This window comes from Lathamus discolor, chromosome 8 (genome assembly GCF_037157495.1).
Source record: "Lathamus discolor isolate bLatDis1 chromosome 8, bLatDis1.hap1, whole genome shotgun sequence".
Classification (NCBI taxonomy): Eukaryota; Metazoa; Chordata; class Aves; order Psittaciformes; family Psittacidae; genus Lathamus; species Lathamus discolor.
Genome location: NC_088891.1, coordinates 14,048,457 through 14,069,145, shown reverse-complemented (window position 1 = coordinate 14,069,145; position 20,689 = coordinate 14,048,457). Strand labels below are relative to the sequence as shown.

The following is a 20,689-nucleotide window of genomic DNA, read 5'->3' as shown; positions in this document are numbered from 1 at the left end:
GATCAAGAAGAAAAGTGTTACCTTTCACTTGTTTTAGTTATCTTGCAAGTAGTTTTACCAGCTTTACCATTACATTTATCCTGTAGGGAAGAGTACCCACTTCCCTTTAGTATGTTTAGTGAGAGCTGGCATAAAACAGGCTTTTCTTATTCACCTTTCCTTCTGAATCAGCTTTTTACATTTTCTCAAATCAACTTCTATGTATTGAAATTATATTTGTTGTCTGCCTTTGGGCTTATGCTTATGTTTTCTTTAAGGATTTCATAAGAAGTATCTACCTCTGATACACATTTTTTCTTTTGGCCTGGTTGAAGTGAAGGCCAAAGAGTAGAATGGAATAAAAATATATTCAACTTATTTTCCCTTTCCATTTCTCCTGAACCATAGTTCAGTAGTTTCTCCTGATTGACAGCAAGCATTAGAGAAATGTTTGCTCTCCACCGGGATTTACTGCCACCTTTTTCATCCTGAACAGTACCACTAAAGTCAGAATGTGCAAGTACAGTTCAAATTATTCTCTTTTCCTGCATTTGTTGGCAATTTACATGGCCAACTAAACTTGCACCTTTAGCCCTCCAAAGTCACAACTTGATCGTTTCTGCATGAGGGGAGGCATGTAAATGAATATTTAAACCTGTATTTACTGTCATAAAAGGTAGTAATGCTTATAAATGGTCTGCCTGTTTGTTTAGCAGACACTTTTTAGTAAAAGATATGGAGTATCTTAGGGACTTTTACTGAACTTAGATCGTTTTATAGCAGCTATAATTGCAAAGTCTCTATTTTGCACCACTTACATGGCATAAGTTCCTCTCTGTAATTTTACTTTAGCCTTTAACTCCTTTATCACATTCCATAGTTCTACATTCTATCTACTTTTCTGTTATTTTGACATAGCAGAACAAAATAACTACGGCTCCTACTGCAAGGCCGTTTCAAATACCAGCTGTTTCCCACCTCATCAATCCATCCCTGAGCACTACCAAATTGTTCCTTTAGGATTACCATATAAGCACAGAAAGTTCACAATAAATTAGAGAAGAGGAATGGGCGTGTGTGTACTTGTGTTATATGTTTCAGATCCCAGAATACTTCTCAACATATTCTACTCTTCCATTTTTCCACTATCGAGCTTAACAAAAGTGTAAGAAAAATTCAACACTTTTTTTTTTTCCAATATAGGATATATTCTAGATGTCAGTGTTTTCACTTGCAATATAAGGAACACAAAAGGGGCCTTTATTCCTTCAAATGAGTACTTTTGCTTAGTTTAGCCATGTAAATCTGCTTGCATCACACCAAGTATTGCTGAAGAAGATGATGTGTGTTGTGTTTTTGTTTAAAATAAAATTTCTTTCGCAAAAAGTAAGTGAAGTCAATAATGGAAACCCACAACACACACGTTTTACTAGCTATGAGAATATGACTTCTCAAAAGATTCTCCTGGGCACTTCTTGTATAAATGAAATACTTCTTCATCTAGATCCCATGTGTTATTAAAAGAAGTTACAAGTACAAAATCAAATAATGTCCCAGCCACCCATAAGGACTTGGGAAAAAATTAATAATCACACAGAAATCTTGCAGAGTCCTGTCATTCTAATTGTACTGACGGTCTGATGAACAGAGAGAGATCCTGAAAGCCTGCAGGTAAAGTGTAGTGCAGCTGGTCAGTTTAAAATGAAAGGTTTTATAAAGAAACTGTTTTTAAAAAAAGGTTTTCTGCTTAGTGTCTTCTAACTGTCAGCAGAAGCAAACCTGTTTCTGTCACTGTGTATCAGGCAGCAAATTCTGTTAAGATCCTTGAATGTTCCTACAGAATAAACGGGTTACTTATACACTTGGTATTATCCAGTTTGGAATGTCTAAGGCTGAAATAATTTCGGAAAAACTTTGAACAAAAACATTTTCTATTATTTAAATTACTTAAACCTGTCATTGAAACCACTTACCATTTCATCATTGTTTATGGAGGTCCGGATGAGCATTGCCATGGAAATACCAGATTTTCGAGCTGCAAGTGTCTGTTTAAGGCAAAACGCAAAACTGTTAAAAATTATACTAGTAATTTCAGTTACTGACCCTAATGGAAGGCAAGTAATACTTGATTATGCTATTGGATTAAAGCAAAACTGTAGGAGTTACAAAAGCTTTTAATTAATGTTTTGCATCACAACAACCTTTCAGGTTTCAGTACATAATGCAAGCACACTTTTCATCATCATTACTGTTTCTTTCACCAGTGCCTAGCTTAACTGCCACTCCTAATATAAAACCTGGTATTCAGAGGTTTTTGACTCATTTTTTTTAAACCACAGGCTGTCACTGTTTTTCCGCTTTGCCAACCAAATTAATGTGGTACAAGGCTAGGCATCCTGCCCTAATTTGGAAGCTGTCTGTGCCTTCAGCAACATGGGAGATCATTTTGCAATTCAAGTTGTCAGTCCAGATATTTTTTTCTTAATTCACTGAGTATTTTTAAACTGTGTACGTTTATAAAATGCTTCTTGTCTTCAATAAAAATAGTCTGGGAAACCAAAATGTGATTTTTACCCTAAAAGACAATATTCATTCAATACTATCAATAGCTATGTAGACAAATATGCTGGTTCTTGGAGAGAAGTAAAAATGATGGAACCCTGACTCAATCTGTCCTCTTTAGTCCACATGATGTTATGGGTATTTTACGAATATTTACCAGTTCTTAAGACTACATCCTTGGTCATAGAGACAATCTCATTTGCTCTAGCACAGTACACACAAAGGCAATCAAAGTATTTTTAATATACAAATTTGATCTTCCTTACTGCAATATCCCTATAATTAAATGAGTCCTTAAGAATTAGAGAATATAATGATCAAAAGGAAAAAGATTCCTGTGGAAAGGAGTTCTGTGTGTTTTCCAAATAACATTTCAACTTTGATTATCACTTCTGCTACCAGCATCCTTCTGTCCTGACAGAGACAGGTAGGATTTATTCTACTGTACAAGATATTAACCATAACATTCATGTATAACTGCATTTTACCTGCAAAATTGGTCTTATGCATCCTTCCCCCGATTCTAAATCATTTCAAGCCTGCCTGTGCGCGTTTGCTTTATCTCTGTTTTCCTGTAATCCAGCATCAGTTTTGTCATGCTTGCTGCCCTCATAGTCTAGCAGTGTGAGGAGGATCAATTATATCACCCACTAACCATAAATTTGTTGTTGCCTTTGTTGTGAGGATATAGATTTTCACCTTACTGTGAAGTGGGTCTCTGTAGCCCCCTACAGAGCTATTACAGAAAGAGTCAATGATATTTCGCATATGACATTCTTATTTTTGTAAAATACATATTGGGTCAGAATTAACTTAGGTTTGCATCAGCAGAACCACATCATTAATCTTTGAGGAGAAACAATTCAAACTTCTTCCAATTTTATAATTTATAACAATGACACTTTAAATGTTGGTGGGTTGGGTTTTTTTAATTTATTTAGAGATATTAAGGCTGTTAATATTAATTTTAAACAATCACTTTCCCCTGAGAACATATGCATTCAATTTTCAGTAAGTTTCCCTTGATAATAATTAAACTTGCAGATAGATACAGAATTATTAATCTTGTGATAACAGTTATAGAGTAGGAAAGTCATCGTTGGCACAGAAACATTTATCACTGTCCTATTACAGTTACTATGGGATGCAAAGAACCTTTTCCCCTAATATTTTAAACTCTGAGCAGCTTACCAAGCCTATGCCATTAATTTACTCTAAGTTTTCCCACTTTGTTATTAATAACTAAATAATTCTGCTTCTCTGTGACTGTATTTCCTTCTATTTCTGAGAATATGAGAAATTCCATTGGTGTGCGCCACTGAGATTAACAAAGTGACAAGAAAGATGAAACAAACTTTTTGTGACAAAATCTAATGCCACAGGACCCACAGCCACACACCAAAGTGAGAAATGGCAAACAAAAATGAGTTGGAAATTTTAAGAAACAAGCACTGAACAAACAAAGAACAGTGTCTGTGCTTAAGGACGGAAAGAAGCAAACAGAAGTGAGTATTTTGGAAAGATGAAGAGAAAACTGCTGCCGGACTCATGGGAAACAAAGATGCAGGATACGAATGTAGCAAGAAAACTTTTCTTCCTACTGCCCTTCTGTTTCTAAATAGTAGCAAGGAAGAAGGGTAAGTGCTGCTTATTATCCGGAGCATCCAGGGAGGAAGACCAAATTGCCAGAGCATCAAAAGAACATCGTGAGCAAAAGGAACCTGAAGCCATTCACCTATTTCCTCTAACAGGAAACAAGATTCACTTACCCTCTCAAACTGATGTTCAGATATGGTATTTTCACCTGCAGACTGTGAAGATCTCTATGTTGGTACTATTGCCATCATGAGCATTTGGGCCCCTCATAACAGCCCAAGTCTTATCAAGTAGCAGCTGAGGGAACTGGGGTTGTTTAGTCTGAAGAAGAGAAGGCTCAGGAGAGACCTTATCGCTTTCTAGAGTTACCTGAAAGGCGGATGAAGCAAGGAGGTGACTGGTCTCTTCTCCCAAATAACAAGTGGTGGGACGAGAGGAAAGGGTCTCAAGCCAGGGGAGATCTCGGATATTAGGAAAAAAATTTTCACTGAAAGAGTGGTCAGGCATTAGAACAGGCTGCCCAAGCAAGTGGTGGAATCACTGCCCCTGAAAGTGTTAAAAACTATGTAGATGAGGCCCTTCATGACAGGGTTTAGTGGTGGACTTGGCAGTCCTGGGGTAATGGTTGGACTTGATGATCTTAAAGGTCTTTTCCAGCCAAGTTGATTCTATGATAAATTCCTTTTTTGGGGGGGAATAATAAAAAAAAAAAAAAAACAACCAACCAAACCCCAAACCAATGAAAGAAGGTGCCAAAGCAGAACACCGTCTGTTTGATTTTTAAATGTTTCTCCAAATACCTGATACATGATTTAAATTAACTTATTTTACTTTACGTTCAGGCGCTTTTAGACTGCTGCATTAACTTGTATCTACGCTGTGTTATGTATCACCTCTGAATTTGCCTTAGTAGCTTCAAAGCATAATAAAAAAGAGAAGTAATCCTAGCAAAACCATTGAAAAGTGGTAACTGTAAGTAAAAGAGAATTTGATTCAAGCTACAATAAAATGTCATATAAAAAAAATTGCGTAGGTGAAAAAAAAGCCACCTGCAATGCTGAAATAAAAGAAAGCTCTGTTTCGAGCAGTGAAAGTAGCAGTGAAGAAGCAGCAGTCAGGGTAATGTTTTGCAACTGTTCATGAATGCTGGCTGTGCCATGCAATACTCATTCCTTTGTTTTTACAGAGGGTTTCAGGTTTCCTGATAATCTTTTCCTTCACTTTGTTTGCTTTTTCCCCCTCCTTACAACAGTCTGTAGATTATTACAAGAGGGGAGTGGGCGTGTGTGGGAAGTTGAAGGCAAAATATTTGTTACCACTTGACAAATACTGGTTTATTTGTAATGTAATGTAAAAGTTACTCATTATTGTTTTAGCTGGAATGGAGAGTTGTTTCATCCTGTGTGTTCTCTTCAACATTATGAACCAAGCAGACTGTTTTAGAACAGCAGCAAGACGTCTGTGTTCTTATAATCAAATGATAAAGCATAGTAATAATATATTCTTGAATGATCAAGAGAAGAAATCTGGCTGAAGTAAGGACTAAAGCATAGTGAAAGAAAAACAGAGTTAGGGACCTTTGTCTACTGGCAGATCAACACACATATTTGGCCATTGTGAGTTAAGTAATTCTAACCTTCACTGTAATTTTTTCCACCCCTTTGCCCAGTTGTAGCCCCACCTCAAATATAAGCTCTAACTAGTACAAAAGACAGAATACATTTGTTTAAAAGTAGAAGTTACAGCAATTACATCAATGAGTGCACTCAACTCTTCTTTCTGACTCCACTTAAGACAGAGGTCTGTTCAAATGCTTTGTATTGCTATTCTAACAGCTGTATTGTTACTCCACTTGAATGATGATTTCTTCTTTCATTCTCTTCCCCTCTTATGTCAGACACATTCTATAAGAACTCTAATAATGATCCATACTGAAATACCTGACTGCAGCAAAGAGAACTGCTCCTGTAGATGGACTTTGATTACTTTATCCTCACTAATGACTCAATCCGAAACAAGCACAGAGAGCAGAAATCCCAGAGCATTAATGAAATCACTTGTCTTCAAGGTTTACGAGAAAAAGAATGAAAATAACACAACTGCTGTTGAAAACTCGATTTTTCAAAATGTGAATTTATGGAAACAAATGGGAATCAAAGATACCTTCATAAGAAGATGTACATAATTTTGTTACACTTTCTATTGAGATAGCATGATGAAAGCATGAAAACTAATGCAGAGAAACTGGAAGTGCAGAGAAGGAATAAGAAAATAAGAAGGGACCTTTACAAGTACCAAAGCTGTGGAAAAAGAAATTATTTCCATGAACCATTAATATACTTATCAGAAAAAATTACAACATAGTACCTAACAGTCTTAAGATGCTTTGGGAAATTCACCTTTTACAAGAGAGATCAAGTAATTTAGTTGAAGAGGATTTAAGAATAGGGAACACTTTCCACTTCTCTTGACCTAGGAATATAAGGCTGCTCATTTCCACAGGAGAAGCATCATGATTGGGTCCTCAACAGTCTGCTTGTATCATTAGAAAGGTTATTTGGAAAATATAGATAAACAATTTCTAATAATTTTGGCATAAATGATGCAAAGGACAACACATTCACATAAGGCAAAACTTCACTTAGGATTAAATTCTTGGTCATAAAGAGTATTTCTATTTTCCAAAAAAAAAGTCATCATAAAATACAACATTTATAAAATCTCTAAGTTATTGAACATTTTAGAACATGTATCAGTGTAAAAGCACTTACCATAGCCTGAAAAATCCAGCCGAAATAGGAAAGAAATCATAAGAATATTAATAATTTGCCAGCTTTATTGGAAAAAATAAAATCAACTGATACCTATTTTGCTTAGTGTCAGAAGTAGATATTTAAAGAACATACAGTTAAGAGCTATACAATAAGTCCATAATTATAAAATTCCAGAACAAATTTCAGTTTTAAAATTCTGTAATTTGCACTTTCTGAAGGTAGAACTCCTTCAAGAGGAGTTATCCTTCAGTGACTGGATGGTAAAGCAATAATCACTGACATATTTGAATAATAAAGTTTCATTGCACCATTCAAAATGTGAATTTTCTTTTTAGATACATTTAGATAATTATCATGGTTTTCAAAGTGAATAGTTACTATTAAGATTCTGATGTCTTAATCTGTTCTGAGCTCTATCTGTCTGTAAACAGTTCCAACAATTAAGAATAAAGCAAAGTGCTATTTAATATGCATAAAAGCATCATGGCTGTAAATTTTATTTGTGCAATACAAATTACAGTAGAGTGGCTAGTGTCAAAAAGATGGATTCAATGAATGCAGACTCTAGTATGTCATAAATGGCAAATTTTCATTGATCTCAGAAGGAATTCAACTCCAAAATTGTTGCTGTAGAATGACTGAACAGAGAGGCTAAGAATACACTGAGCAATAATTTGGCAAAGATTGATCTTTTAAAGACAACTATATTAGTCATTTACTTTGGCTGAATCCCCATCATTTCTTTACAACACGAAATGGACTGGGGGCTTGCCACCACCAAATATGTATTTTATTTAATTATGAATTCTACACTTTACTAGAAGAAAGAGAAATGTGAACGGCACTTGAAATTCTTCACACAGAGAGATTCTACTTAATGCTGTTTAGACTGCAAGTCAGAATAAATCTCAAAGGAACTGCCATTCTTTTCACTTTTCTGAAATTTGTCTAAATTGTTATTGTCTGCAATGTCTGCTAAAACAACATACCTGGTCTTGTACCAAAAGTATGTATAAGTCTTTAAAACATTCTTACTGAAACAGGGTTACTTTTTAAAAATAACTTCCTTTTTCAGTATCATAATAAATCAAGTCAATCAGTATATCCCAAGCACTCAATAACAGCTGTCTTCACAAGCTAATTCAACACAAAAATGAGTAGTTTATTATTGCAGAAAATTCACATTACTTGAATCCACAAGTAATATCTAAATATTACATGACATATTCAGACTTACCTAGTACATTATAACAACTGCATCATTGCTTTTTACTGCCTCCATCCATTCGCTCAAGATACCTTTTTTCCACAAACCAATTGTTGACAAACTATAACTTGCATGCACAGTAGTAATTACAAGAAAGTTCTAGACAACTGGAAATAAATCAAATTTCATAGCCTCAGAAGTTACTTACCACATCGCGAACAATGGGAAAAGATTTCTTTCTGCGCAGGTCTGGCATACTATCAATTCCATACAGCCCACGGCCAACACTGTAGGAGTTGAAAAGGCAGAGACGAAAATAAAAATCTGAGGCTTTCAAATTGATATCCTAAGAACTACTTATAATATCTGCATTTACAGTTAAAACAAAAAATTAACAGTTCTCAGCTAAAGAAACTGTTCTAATTCTCATGAAAAATTAGTGACAGTGCTCTTAGCATGGCTGTCTTCTTCTCCTCTCATTCACTCAGAACAAAGTGTAGCTGAAAGGTTGCTTAAATACCTCCTAAAGCTTTGTACCATGGATTTAAAAGTTGTAACAGTAGCTTTCCATCAAAAGGTCTTGTGCATCTGGTAGTTAAGACGGAGGTCAACACTGTACAGGATATCTCTGTCATACATAGCAAAATATCTAACTGAATACATAATCTCATCCTCTCACGAGTTCTTGTGATTATGGGAAACAGAACTTGTCACATTTTAAGAGAACTCCATGGCGACCATCGTTATTTTCTCTTGCCTGGTTTACCTTTTTCGTTAAGCACACATTTAAACCACATACTAGATCTGACATACAATGTGAAAACAACAGCAAAGAACAACTTGGAGCCACTTTAAAGAATAAAAGGCTGACACACCAATACGATTTAGAAGAATACACACTTATCCAGTAACCACACGCCTCATTCTCCCTGACTCTTCAGAATAGGTAAGGTATTATCCTCCTGAATTTTTTCCACAGTGGATGTTTTAAGATTACAAGGTATTGTCAGATCTGTAATTCAGAAATATTTAGAGATTCTCAGAGAAGAGGGGATACCATATTTTTCAAGATCCAACATACTCCCCTCCATGCTCTTTTTGCTTGACATTGTCTCAAATATCCTTTTCAGTTGTTTTTACATTTTTATTTGTCTGCTGCTGCATATAACAAAAGTACATGTTACAGTAAGCAGTATATTTACAGAAATCACAATTATTGGGTGAAAAGAGATTTAACTGAAATTAGTGACATAATTTTCACTTCCTTTTGAAGGGTCAGTACTTTGTCCCAGATACTCTTTTGCTGACCTGAGGATTAAAATCTGCTGCCATTAGTAAAGTTAAGAAATTCCGTATTTTTTTAAGCCAGGACTCTGGATGACGATTCCTGTTGGATATAGAAGTTACAGTTCCACAGCTGCAGCTAAATCCAGAAGGAATTATGAATCAGACACCTCAGTTGTCATGATTTACAGCCTGGCTTACTGATATAAACTGAAATCAATGCTGGGTTATGATAATATGCCAGACTGTAAGCAGTTCAGGGACAGACATAGCCTTCTACTCCAATATCTCCAACTTCTAATATCTTCAAGATGAAGTAACTCATGCCAACAGAACTCATAAATCAGAATCCAAATTATTTAAGAGAAGTGAAATACATTAATGAGCATTACGTAAAAGGACACCAACTCTGGCTTAAGCAATTGTTGAATTGCAACCTATTAGAAGACTAGAAAGCGAGGAGAGTATCCTAAGGAAATACCATCTCATCCTATGCAGACACTTTTCTGTCAACTTCTAGGTATCTGCTTCTGGCCACCAGCAGAAGAAGAGGGATTCTGGGCTAGCTGGACCTTTGGTAAGACTCTGTATCACTGGGGTTTGTTTTGATTTTTGGTTGGTTTGTTGTTATTGTTGTGGGGGGTTGTTCGGTTTGTTTGGTTTGTTTTTAAGGCAGTGTACAACATTTTTTTCCTCTCTCACTTGGAACTTGGAATAAAATTGAGTTCTATTTGGTCCCCTTTCTATTCCACAAGCTTGAAGAAGAAATGGACATAGTAACAGACTGCCTCTATTTACTTCCATGCTTTACTTTCAATAGATGCAGAGTAACAAACTTATTTTCTTAGCATGTGTTTGACAGGGAACTTGAAAATTTCAGCTTTGGTGAAGCTTAACTGAAAATCAGAGAAGATGAAATTAAAATGACACAATAGAGTCTATATTGTCGGGGGTATTTGTTCACCTTCTTCAATAGTTCCCATACTTTGAAGTTTTACCTACTCAAATAAAAGCTCAGTGCATGTATGATCCACACCCCTGAAATATTGTAACTTCCTGTAATGTGAACAAACTGCCTAAGGCAGCAGCAAGAAGTTTTTCCCTACAGTTGAACAATTCTGCTTCACAGTCTTGAGTAAGAAAATAATGATGAAAATGAAGAGGTCGCTTAGTATCAAACAGACATTTTATGTCATTGGGATACTTAATTTTCTTAAAGTTCTTAGGATTATATGATATTTCAGATTAGATGAGTCTGGTTTATAACATAATTTAAATTTATGTAGTCAAATATGATACATAAAACATGTAAGCATCTTTAAAATGCTGGTCTGATCTCATCAAAATTGAAATGAGTTTTCTGAAGACTGAACAAGGGATATGGAGGGGAAGAGGAAAAATATTGTTGCTGAATATTATAATCACAAAATGTAGCCAGTGGCTTTTGTGAAAACATAAAAACGGAATGATGCAAGTTAATGAAAATAATTATGAGGCAGCCACACTGTCTGAGCCAAATCTCACCATGGAAGCAAACCTGTTATCCTGGCCAATGCAAGAAGTTGGGGTAGACTAAGCTATATTAAAGGACTACATCCACTCAAATGTGATAGGCCATGTACTCAAATGACTACGCATATTAATGTCATGAAAATTTTGAAATTATGCTGCTTACTCATATTTATACAGTAAGGATATAAATTAATCACACATTTGGATATATTGTCAGCTGCTCATTCTAGCTGAGGCAGCAAAATAGACTTTCTGACTACAGCTTTGAGCCTCCCTCTGCCTTCTGATCACAAATCTGTTGCATGCTGCATCCCCAGGTGCAAACCAAAGCAGAGCAACAGATATTATAAATTGTGCTAAGAGGCCTCTGGGGCCATCTCAGCTTTTAGAAAAAATAAAGTTGCTTGCAAAGAATTTCTGACCTAATTTCTTTTTCCCATCATGCTTCTTGTCACGTTACAGGGAGCTGATGCCAGCCAACTTTATTCTAGCCTCAGGCGATGTGGCCTCAACGTGCCACCATTTCAGCTTGTAAAAACTTGTCCTTTATTTTTTTCAGTATTTTGAAAAACTAAGCAAAACACCCCCCCCCCCAAACACTATCATGACTTCCTCAGGCACAAACTAAAAAAAAAAAAAAAAAAAAAAAGTTGTTAAAACCAAGTACCAGCAAAACAGCATTAAACTACATTTGATAATATTCTTGATCCTTACATCATAGGAATTCAGTAGTAACACTTATGAAGACAGTATTCACAGTGCTGCAAAAATTGTCTGGAAGACAGACCTGGTCTCAATATCTATAGGGAAGAGAAAAATCTGAACATCCTTCTCAAAATTAACACTCTCTTATCATCACTGTCGCAATACCAAAAAACCAAGGCCTCAGTTTGAATTCCTTCTACTATCCTTGAAATCTGTGTAAAGGGCCTCCTTAGTATCAACATGGCCATAATGAAAGAAACCAACATGGGGAAAGAAGAACCCAGTTTGCATAAAGCTTGTGAGAATTTATAAGGTGAAGATAGGAAGCTCTACATGACAAATTCATTTGCAAAACGAGGATGGAGACTTTCCTAGAATCAGGGGAGGTAATAACATGCCGCATTTAGTTTATCTTTGACAACATACATCTCTGGTTGTCATTATCACAGGATCGTAAGATCTAATCAAGAAACCTCCTGGAGCAGAAAGAGGTAAAACCCATTAAAAGCAATACTGAAACATCAGTGGCACCCTAATGAAGGTGGTGAGAAATTACCTTACAAATTAAAACCCAAACCCACCACAAAGCCTTTTAATTTCTCTTTTAAATCCAGATATTTATGTAGCTGTCAACTTCCATCATGCTGTATCATCATGGAACCATGGCCAAACAGCTTTACTAGATTTCCACTTCTGGTTAATTTCTGCAGACACGTTATCACATGGATTTAGAAATACATCTACAGGAATACATAACTGACTGTTCCCAGCTTATACATGAGTCTGGGAAGAATCCACATTAAAAATTCTTCAATGACAGTGAAGACAATTTATTTAATCCACCAAATGCTGGATCAGAACATATTTATTAAGACACTTAAACATAAATCAAGGAGAGTTAAGTCAATACAAAATGTCAGAAAACAGTGGATCTGGGAGGCTGAGAGTTCCTTATGGGTGTAGATGACAACTAGAGCACACTTCATCTGAGAGTTAAGAGGAAGGATGAAATGGAAGAAGTTCAGAAATCAGCAAAAGAAACAGCAGATCTGAAACAAGAGAAACAAGAACAAAAACTTGAAAACTAAGAGGAGAACTTTAATTGGTCTTTGTAGTAGCTAGTAAGCAGGTGAAGATTGAACCTCTCAGAACTAATCTATGCACATCATTCTGACTTGTAAAATTTCAATCAGGGACTCCTGAAGAGCTGAGGAAGGAGTAAGCAGTTCTACTAACTTCAAGTTATTGATGAAATTTGACAGATAAACAAGGAAAGATAATAATCTTGTTCAAACCCTTTGTGCACTTTTTTGAAAGTCTTCAGGATTTTCATCTGATTCTTCTAATGCATCAAGTCCATACTAACTTCAGCCCCCACCCCCTCGGAAATTGCCAAATTGCCTCTTGGCTATATTAAAAACCCTCAAATTCATCTCTGCTTCTGTTTGTTGAGTTCATTACAGTTACAAGAGGGAAAAAAAAAAAAAAAAAAAGAAGTAATCCTTTTCATATCTTAGTTAAGTGGGTAAAGCACTTACTTGAAGCATAGGAGAGTTTATTTTAACCCTTAAGAGCAAGCACTCCAGTTTCCAAGCACTATCCTAACTCTCATCCTATCAAATTAAGAGATAATCCGTCTCTCCCATGCTGCCTTCTGATCTACCTGCACCATTCTGTAAGAAAGGGAAAGAGATCCATAGGCTGTTTAAACATTTCCTTTCTATTTTCACATAAACAGTCTTTGGTGCATGGTTTTGATACTAGCATTTTCTTTTCAAGAACATAATGATTAAGGTAGACCCAAATTGCAACTTCAAGACATACCTACAATGCTCAGCAAAAGCATGACAAAATTTCTGAGGTTACAAAAGTAAATGTATAGAGACTAAGAAATAAATTCAGATGCTCGGATTCTCAGGGCTCTTTGTTACCCAGGAGCGGTTCCACCAGCAGTGACTACAGCTCATCACATGTATAAGGCATTCTTACACCACAAAGAGCTGCTTCTGACAACTGATGTCTATAAAATCACTTCCATTTTTATTCTGCTCTGTAACACAAAATTACAACTAAAACTGAACTTCTTACTGGATCCCATTTACCAAGTACTTAGGTTCAGCATACACCAAGAAAAAAAAAAAAAAAAAAAATCAAGAATGACTGATAGTCTTTTCCTTGGAGAAAAAAATGTCAGGATTAAGAATGATGATGAAGTTTCCAAAGACAAAAAAAGGATGACAGGGCTTGTAAGGGAATAGTAAGAATGAAAGAATCAAAGACAGAGGAGTACATAATACAAAGATAGTTCATGATGACATTAGTGCTGTAATATGAATTCTGACTTTATGAGGAACTTGTGAATCTTTTATCAAACTCGGAATTCATCTGGGTCCAACAGCTGCCTCTGCATAATTTGGGATAAACAGCAACTGTTCCTCTCTCTTTGAAGACTGAAGTGAAACAGGGCAAAAGCAGCTTTAGCCAGAGCAGGTAGTGGTGGCATTGCAGTTGTTTGGGATGTTAGGAGTGCATGACGGGTGAGGTTCAAAGGAAGATATTGACAACAACGAAGATGACCCTATTTTTTAAACATGGAAGGAGCTAATAATATGAAAGGCTGGAGTAAAGGAACTTGAACAGATGTGAGCCTGTGTATGTTTTGGGTCTGGTGGTAAGACAAAGTGCATAAGCAAGGTGATACACTTAGAAGGGCTGTATCAGAAATTCCAATCACTGCCACTTAGGCTGCAGACTGGTATTCTGTGCATGCAGGCACGTACAGAAGGATAAAGGTAAGAGGTACACGACTCCTGCATGATGGAGGGGTGGAAGGGCCTGTAGGCAAATTATTTCCATGTTACTCCTGGTAGCAGAGCAGGTATTGTATTTTACATTAATTTAAAACATTTTTAAATACTGTCAATTATTTTTCCCCAATATGAATACTTAGTTAGAAGCACTATATAAAGGAAAGAAACTATACAACTAATTAAAACAAAAATTAAATATACAGACAAAACTAAAAGGTAACAGTGCAAAAGGGGACTGGTGCACAATAAGGTGAAAAATATCCAGCAGAGACATGGAAAGGCTGACCCACCAAACTCTCATAGCTCAGAGATAAATAAACAATAAATGTCCACTTGCCTGAGAAGATACACTTCATTTTTAAGTGGAGAGCAGGACAATCCACTAGGAGATCCAGTGGAAAAATACAGTTCTACTAAAGTGTGCTGAAAACACACATCTCAATGTTACTCTTGGAGACATAGAGATTTAGTACTTTTTCTTGCATCTTTACTGAAACAACCCTGACATTGGGAACATAAACCAGAAATTCTTCTATGCACAAATTCTCTGTACAAGAACAAAATTTGATCCTTCTAATAATATTTAAGAGAATCGTACGCAAAGATTGGTGGCTATCAGTTGGATGCAAAGATCAATATACAGATCTGCATTACGGGATCAAATTTTATTGAAAACCTGGAGAACAGCTACAATAACAGAGCTAAAAAACTGGGCAATGCTGTATTGACAGTGAAATACTAGTCTTCATGTGCAGTCTTTGGAATATTAAACACTATAGCGCTAGGCAAACTGTACCTGTTACGTAGGTTATAGATATAATATAGATATAGATATAATTCTTCACTCCTGTCCCTACCTCCAATAACAACAACCCAACAACAAAGTGACACAGAAGATGAAAAAAACTGATGGCACACAAGTCATCATTCAGTGGAAGAAAAGTAACTGTAATGTTGACTTTTTTGTGTGTTTCTTGAAGGTATTTTGCATAGCAATAATCTATTTGAATTTGGCAGAGTATCCAAGAAAAAATAAATTCATTTTGCCATTGAGAATATGCCACTGAAGGAAGTGAGTAATCACGTGCATGCAGCACCATCTGTGTACCATTAGTAAATTTCATAACGGATTAGGCCATGTGGTAAAATTATCAGTCTCTGACATCACTGCCCTCAGGCAAGCAGTGAATTAATACATAACAAGTCTCTCAAACAAGCAAAACAGTTCTGGGGGCCCCAACATAAGAAACATGTGGACCTGCTGGAGCGAGTCCAGAGGAAGCCACGAAGAGGATCAGAGGGCTGGAGCACCTCTCCTATGAAGACAAGCTGAGGGAGCTGGGGTTCAGCCTGGAGAAGAGAAGGTTCCAGGGAGACTTCTGAGCAGTCCTCCAAGACCTAAAGGTGTCCATAAGAAATCTGGAGAGGGACTTCTTACAAGGACATGTAGTGACAGGACAAGTAGGAATGCCTTTAAGCTGACATAGGGGAGATTTTGACTACACATTTGGAAAAAAAACCCAAAATCTTCACTATGAGGGTGGTGAGGTACTGGAACAGGGTGCCCCAAAAAGTTGTGGATGCCTCATCCCTGGAAGAGTTCAACACCAGGTGGGATGGAGCCTTGAGCAACCTGGTCTAGTGGGACATGTCTCTACCCATGGCAGGGCAGGTGGAACTAGACTTTAAGGTTGGAAGGGTCTTTAAGGTCTTTTCCAACCCAAACCATTCTATGATTTTATGATTCATATACATGATGAAAAACCCAGCTGACCTCTTCGGATAAATTCTAAACTTTTTTCATATTATTGAAGAAGAGAAAATAAAATGAAAATGATATTATTCGGTACTGGCATAGAAAGAACAGGGAAGGTGGAGCTTTTGCCTTTTAACAAAGAACTAGCATGACAAGCTACAGGAAAACTGTATTTGGTTTTTGCCTTTTCTTTAGTCTTCTGACTTTTTTCTCATTTCATGCAGCCAAGTGAAAATCACCGCAGAGAATTAAGAGCTGCAGTCTGTGTCATGGGCTTGGGATGCGCTTGTGCATGTGAGGTGGGTTCACAGCATTATACTATGAGAAAGAGGGAAGAATAAAGCAGAAAGAGGCAATTGAGATATTTCTATATAGATAAAGCAAAGTATCAAGGGTTGTGTGAGAAAGAACATCCCCTCACTTCAAACAGAAACACCTTTTGGGGGGAATTAGATGGCAAAGGAGTCATATCTAAGGCTGCAGCCAGTTAATCCCGTCAGTGAAAAGGCTGAGGGTTTTTAGTTTTTTAGCACTTTAGTCTTTACATTCAGGAGTAAATTGGAAAGTGTGATTGAAACAGAGACACATCAGTTTAGGAGATGTCAGTGTTCTTCAGCTGAATGAGAAGTTAAATGAAAAATACATCGTGGTTTTCAGGAAGGCCTGGTGAAACAGAGGCTTGCATTAAGATACTGTAGACAGCAAAGAGAGTAGAGGCTCTTTCTAAAGTTTTTCAGCAAAAGAAGTAAGGTTTAATCTAAAAACATGAGCTAGTATTGAGATATTGTCAGTCATCTGAAGTAGTCCTATGCAGTGGTTATAGGATATCTGCAGAAGGTATTGACATAGCTTATTCTTAGAGGATTCAATATTTGATTTTTTCACCTGTGAATGGAAGAAAGGGCATAAAAAGAGAAACTTCCATCTGTATAGTCCTTGAGTGGCAAAAGGTCTCCTTATGTCTATGAGATTGTTTTCTGTGTGCAATCCACAAAAAATGAGAATTCTCCACAAAAAAATAAGAATTCTATACACTCTTGTACCTTACGTTTCTAAGTCCTACACCTATTAGGAAACTGTAGTTAAGTAACTGGCTATGGAAAGTAGTGCATACAGCAAAACCATATGGTCCAAGGCAGCTTCCTGCAGGCACAGATACCCACACCTGATTGTCAGAACCTACACTCACAGAGTCCTCTAACAAAATACTATTCCTAAACTATATAATAACTAGATGTTTAACTGTTTCTCTTCTGATTTTCCAGATTGCAAGCAATATGACTGAGCTCTCTAATTACGCTTACTCATACGAGGGGCAAACAATAAAATTTAAGAAAGCAAGAAGTAGGTTACTTAAAGAAAGGGAAATTAAAAAAAAAAAAGAAAAATCATATGAAATGGAAATTTTTCCTTACAATTTTGGTTATTTTAAGAAATAATTCTCCAGCTTAAACTATGAAAGCCCAACCACATATAATGATCAAAATTGGGTCGTTAAAAACCACAGATGGTAAAGTCACAAAAGTTTTGAACTATCTATATTTTCAGTCTTGGATTTCAGCTTTTTCTAGAGACACCCCCCACACACATACACACACCTTTATTCTTTTTCTAGAAATATGGCATTGAATGTAATAAACAAATCTGCACTGAACAGCACCTATAAGAGTATCTGAGAATGTTGATTTCTACACTGTATTTCAAGAATTTGAACTTATTTCGATGTTAAATATTGTTCTCTTACTAGTTCGGAAAACTGTGAGGTGACCTATATACCAAGTTCCTCAAATGTAATTGTGCAAAGATATGAACAGTTTTTTTTTTTTAATACACAAAACTCAAAGTTTTGTGCCAAGCTTACATACTAATGCTTCTGGGTACAAGAATTCTTAATTTCAGTAGACCACATTTTACTGTGTAGCTTTTAAGACATCGGGTTTCTGCTTTTCAATGATGAGTTACATTACTATTAGTGGTGCGTCAAACTATAAATGACTGAAATCTGGGGTCATCAAAACCTAAGAGTAAAAATGAACTGACATTCCATAGCACAAAACAGAAAAGAAGGATATACTTTCTTTGCAGATATGACAGAGAATTTGAGGCAAATATCAAAAGCTGCCCCTGTGACGCCTCTGCTTCTGATATGCATTAATGTTTTGAACAACAAAGCCACAAAATATAAATTGTTATACCTCAAAAAGTTATTGTCATAATTTACTTGCACAGTTGCAATGGATCTGATCAAAGCCCTCCATGATTTCATTAGAGTAATAACACAAGCATGAACATAGTTACAGGAAATGTTTTTGTGGCTAACACCTTGCTGAAAAAGTATCCAAGTTAGTAAACAAGAGAAAAAAGTTGCTTCAGATGGACTACTTTTATGTTGACAAACAATATAATTCAAACAGAAATACTAACATTCTGCATTTGGAGGTCAGCACTAATCTTGTTCTATTTTTAAAATACAGAGAGATACAGTACTTAGAAAATCCCATTCGACAGGAGTAGTTGTTTTCACATAGTAAGAAATACGGCTGATCAATATGCAAGGCAGGAGTTTGTATCATTTTAGTACCGAGTTACTTTCAATCTTTATGACCTTAAGAGAAAACTGCATCAAAGTGAAAGCAATGTGTGGTTTGCAAGCCAAGAGAAGTATACTACAATTTCATCCTAATGCCAAAATGACCACTAATAAAAAATCCACATGAATTATCTTTTATAATACTTAAAATGTCTAATGTTGCATTCAGCAAGTAATCCTGCACAATGTCACATATGGCCTTACATTTTTACAGCAATTCTGAAGTTTCTATGAGCTGGAAAAGGAGTAATACAACACTTTAAATAATGTAAACTATACAGAAACTACCTAAGCCACTGAAAAGCCAGTGAGTGCTCTTAAATTTAAGGTTTAGCAGTAAGTACAAATGTTACCTTCCGTAGCAGCAGATGAATTATATCAAGAAAATGCCATTAATTTTGTTTTAAGGGGGAAAACTCCCAAACATAGGAATCTATGTTGGAAAACTTCATCGTGTCTAGCACCTATTGAACAGCCTTTAAGATGCACAAATGAGAAGATGGAAGATTAATTCTATCTCATCACCTCATCTTTGTTACAAAGCATAACTACACCAGACAGTGCTTATATAGTGCACCAGCAAGAGGGTAATATCTCTTTTAAATAGTTAAAAAATCTGATAAATTTTACCAATGGTTTTTACTTTTTCTCCTTTCCAAACTGAATAAGAAGAAAGTATTCAAAATAGGAAGAGGAGGTTTGCCCCAAAGGAAGGAATCCCTAGAACTGGATATAAGATAACTACATCTGGAAACAAACAAACAAAATGTATACATTTCTGTCACACTCACTCTCAGGACTATAAGATCATTTTCCCTTGACCTGTTAAATTTAACCTCTTAGACTGATATTATATTACTACACATTTACTAAAACTAAGAGAAAACCAAACTACAGCTTCAAAAGGCATTTGTTTTGTATGCAAACAGGTAAAAAATATTGTCTTTCTGTTGGCATCTGCAGCAGAATTTTGGTCATTAATTTATTAAAAATTAAGGACTTAAAAAAATTAAAAGATGACATACAAAATGAAACATTATATTCCTTTTAAAATAATTCAAATTCTTATAAGAACAAAACTTAGAAAAAATACTGTAACTTTATGACACTAATTTGTAAATTTAAGTAACAGAATTCAGAGTCATATTGGTACTTACCCACTAAATGCCTGGACTGCATAAAGCTTGGAAGCATCCAAGGAACTTCCACTTACTATCCGAGCCTTTAGTAAAGACCAAAAAAACATTAGTTACTCAGTTGCTTCTAGTAAGCCTTAGACAGAATTTAACTGTATAACACATATAACACCTAATATGAAAATGTTTAGCATGGTCAGCTCCAGGCCAAAGCTAGAGTAACTACTGCTTTGGAATACAAGCTGATAGCATTCAGCATTTAATGAAACACACTGGAAGAACCCATGGGAAGATAATGGACAACAGTATTTGGGAAAGCAATATATTAAGTCCTATAGTGTATGCAGTATAGATGATAATTTGTTTGACAGTAGCAGACCCCCATGTTGGCGATTATGATAAACACAAGATTGACAGTTATCCTGTTCATAACTGCAACACATTTGCAATACACTCAAAGGAGAACGAAAGAGTGAAAAGCTGGGAAAAACATGCAGATATCACAACTAAAATGAAGGAACCAAACAGGTCAAATAAGTCATGAACAAACATCAACAAAATACACGATCCCTACAGTAAACACGTGATTTTAAACCTTTTCATCCACAGAAACGTTATCTGGAAGAGAATTGGGAAGAAGGGGAATATAGGTTAGACAAAAGACTCTTCAAGAAAACTTATGCTATAAAAAGCTGTCACTGTTTAAATCTGCTAATGTAGAGCAGAATCCAAGTAACACCTGTGCTTAGCTGTACCACTGTGGCAAGACCACTGTCAC

General features: G+C 36.0%; 1 protein-coding gene across 5 annotated transcripts in view; it reads right to left on the bottom strand.

Annotated features, from left to right (window-relative positions):
- The window catches only part of UNC13C (unc-13 homolog C), a 194,484-nt gene that overhangs the window by 98,162 nt on the left and 75,633 nt on the right, over positions 1-20,689 (bottom strand). For 3 of the 5 annotated variants that reach the window (XM_065688905.1, XM_065688903.1, XM_065688904.1), the window contains exons 8-10: positions 19,933-19,997; positions 8,327-8,405; positions 1,953-2,024 (exon numbers count right to left, since the gene is read on the bottom strand). In XM_065688905.1, coding sequence (XP_065544977.1) covers positions 1,953-2,024; positions 8,327-8,405; positions 19,933-19,997 — 216 coding nt within the window. Of the gene's footprint in view, positions 1-1,952; positions 2,025-6,536; positions 6,586-8,326; positions 8,406-19,932; positions 19,998-20,506; positions 20,530-20,689 lie in introns of those variants that run through there. The other 2 variants (XM_065688907.1, XM_065688906.1) reach the window with 2 other exon arrangements.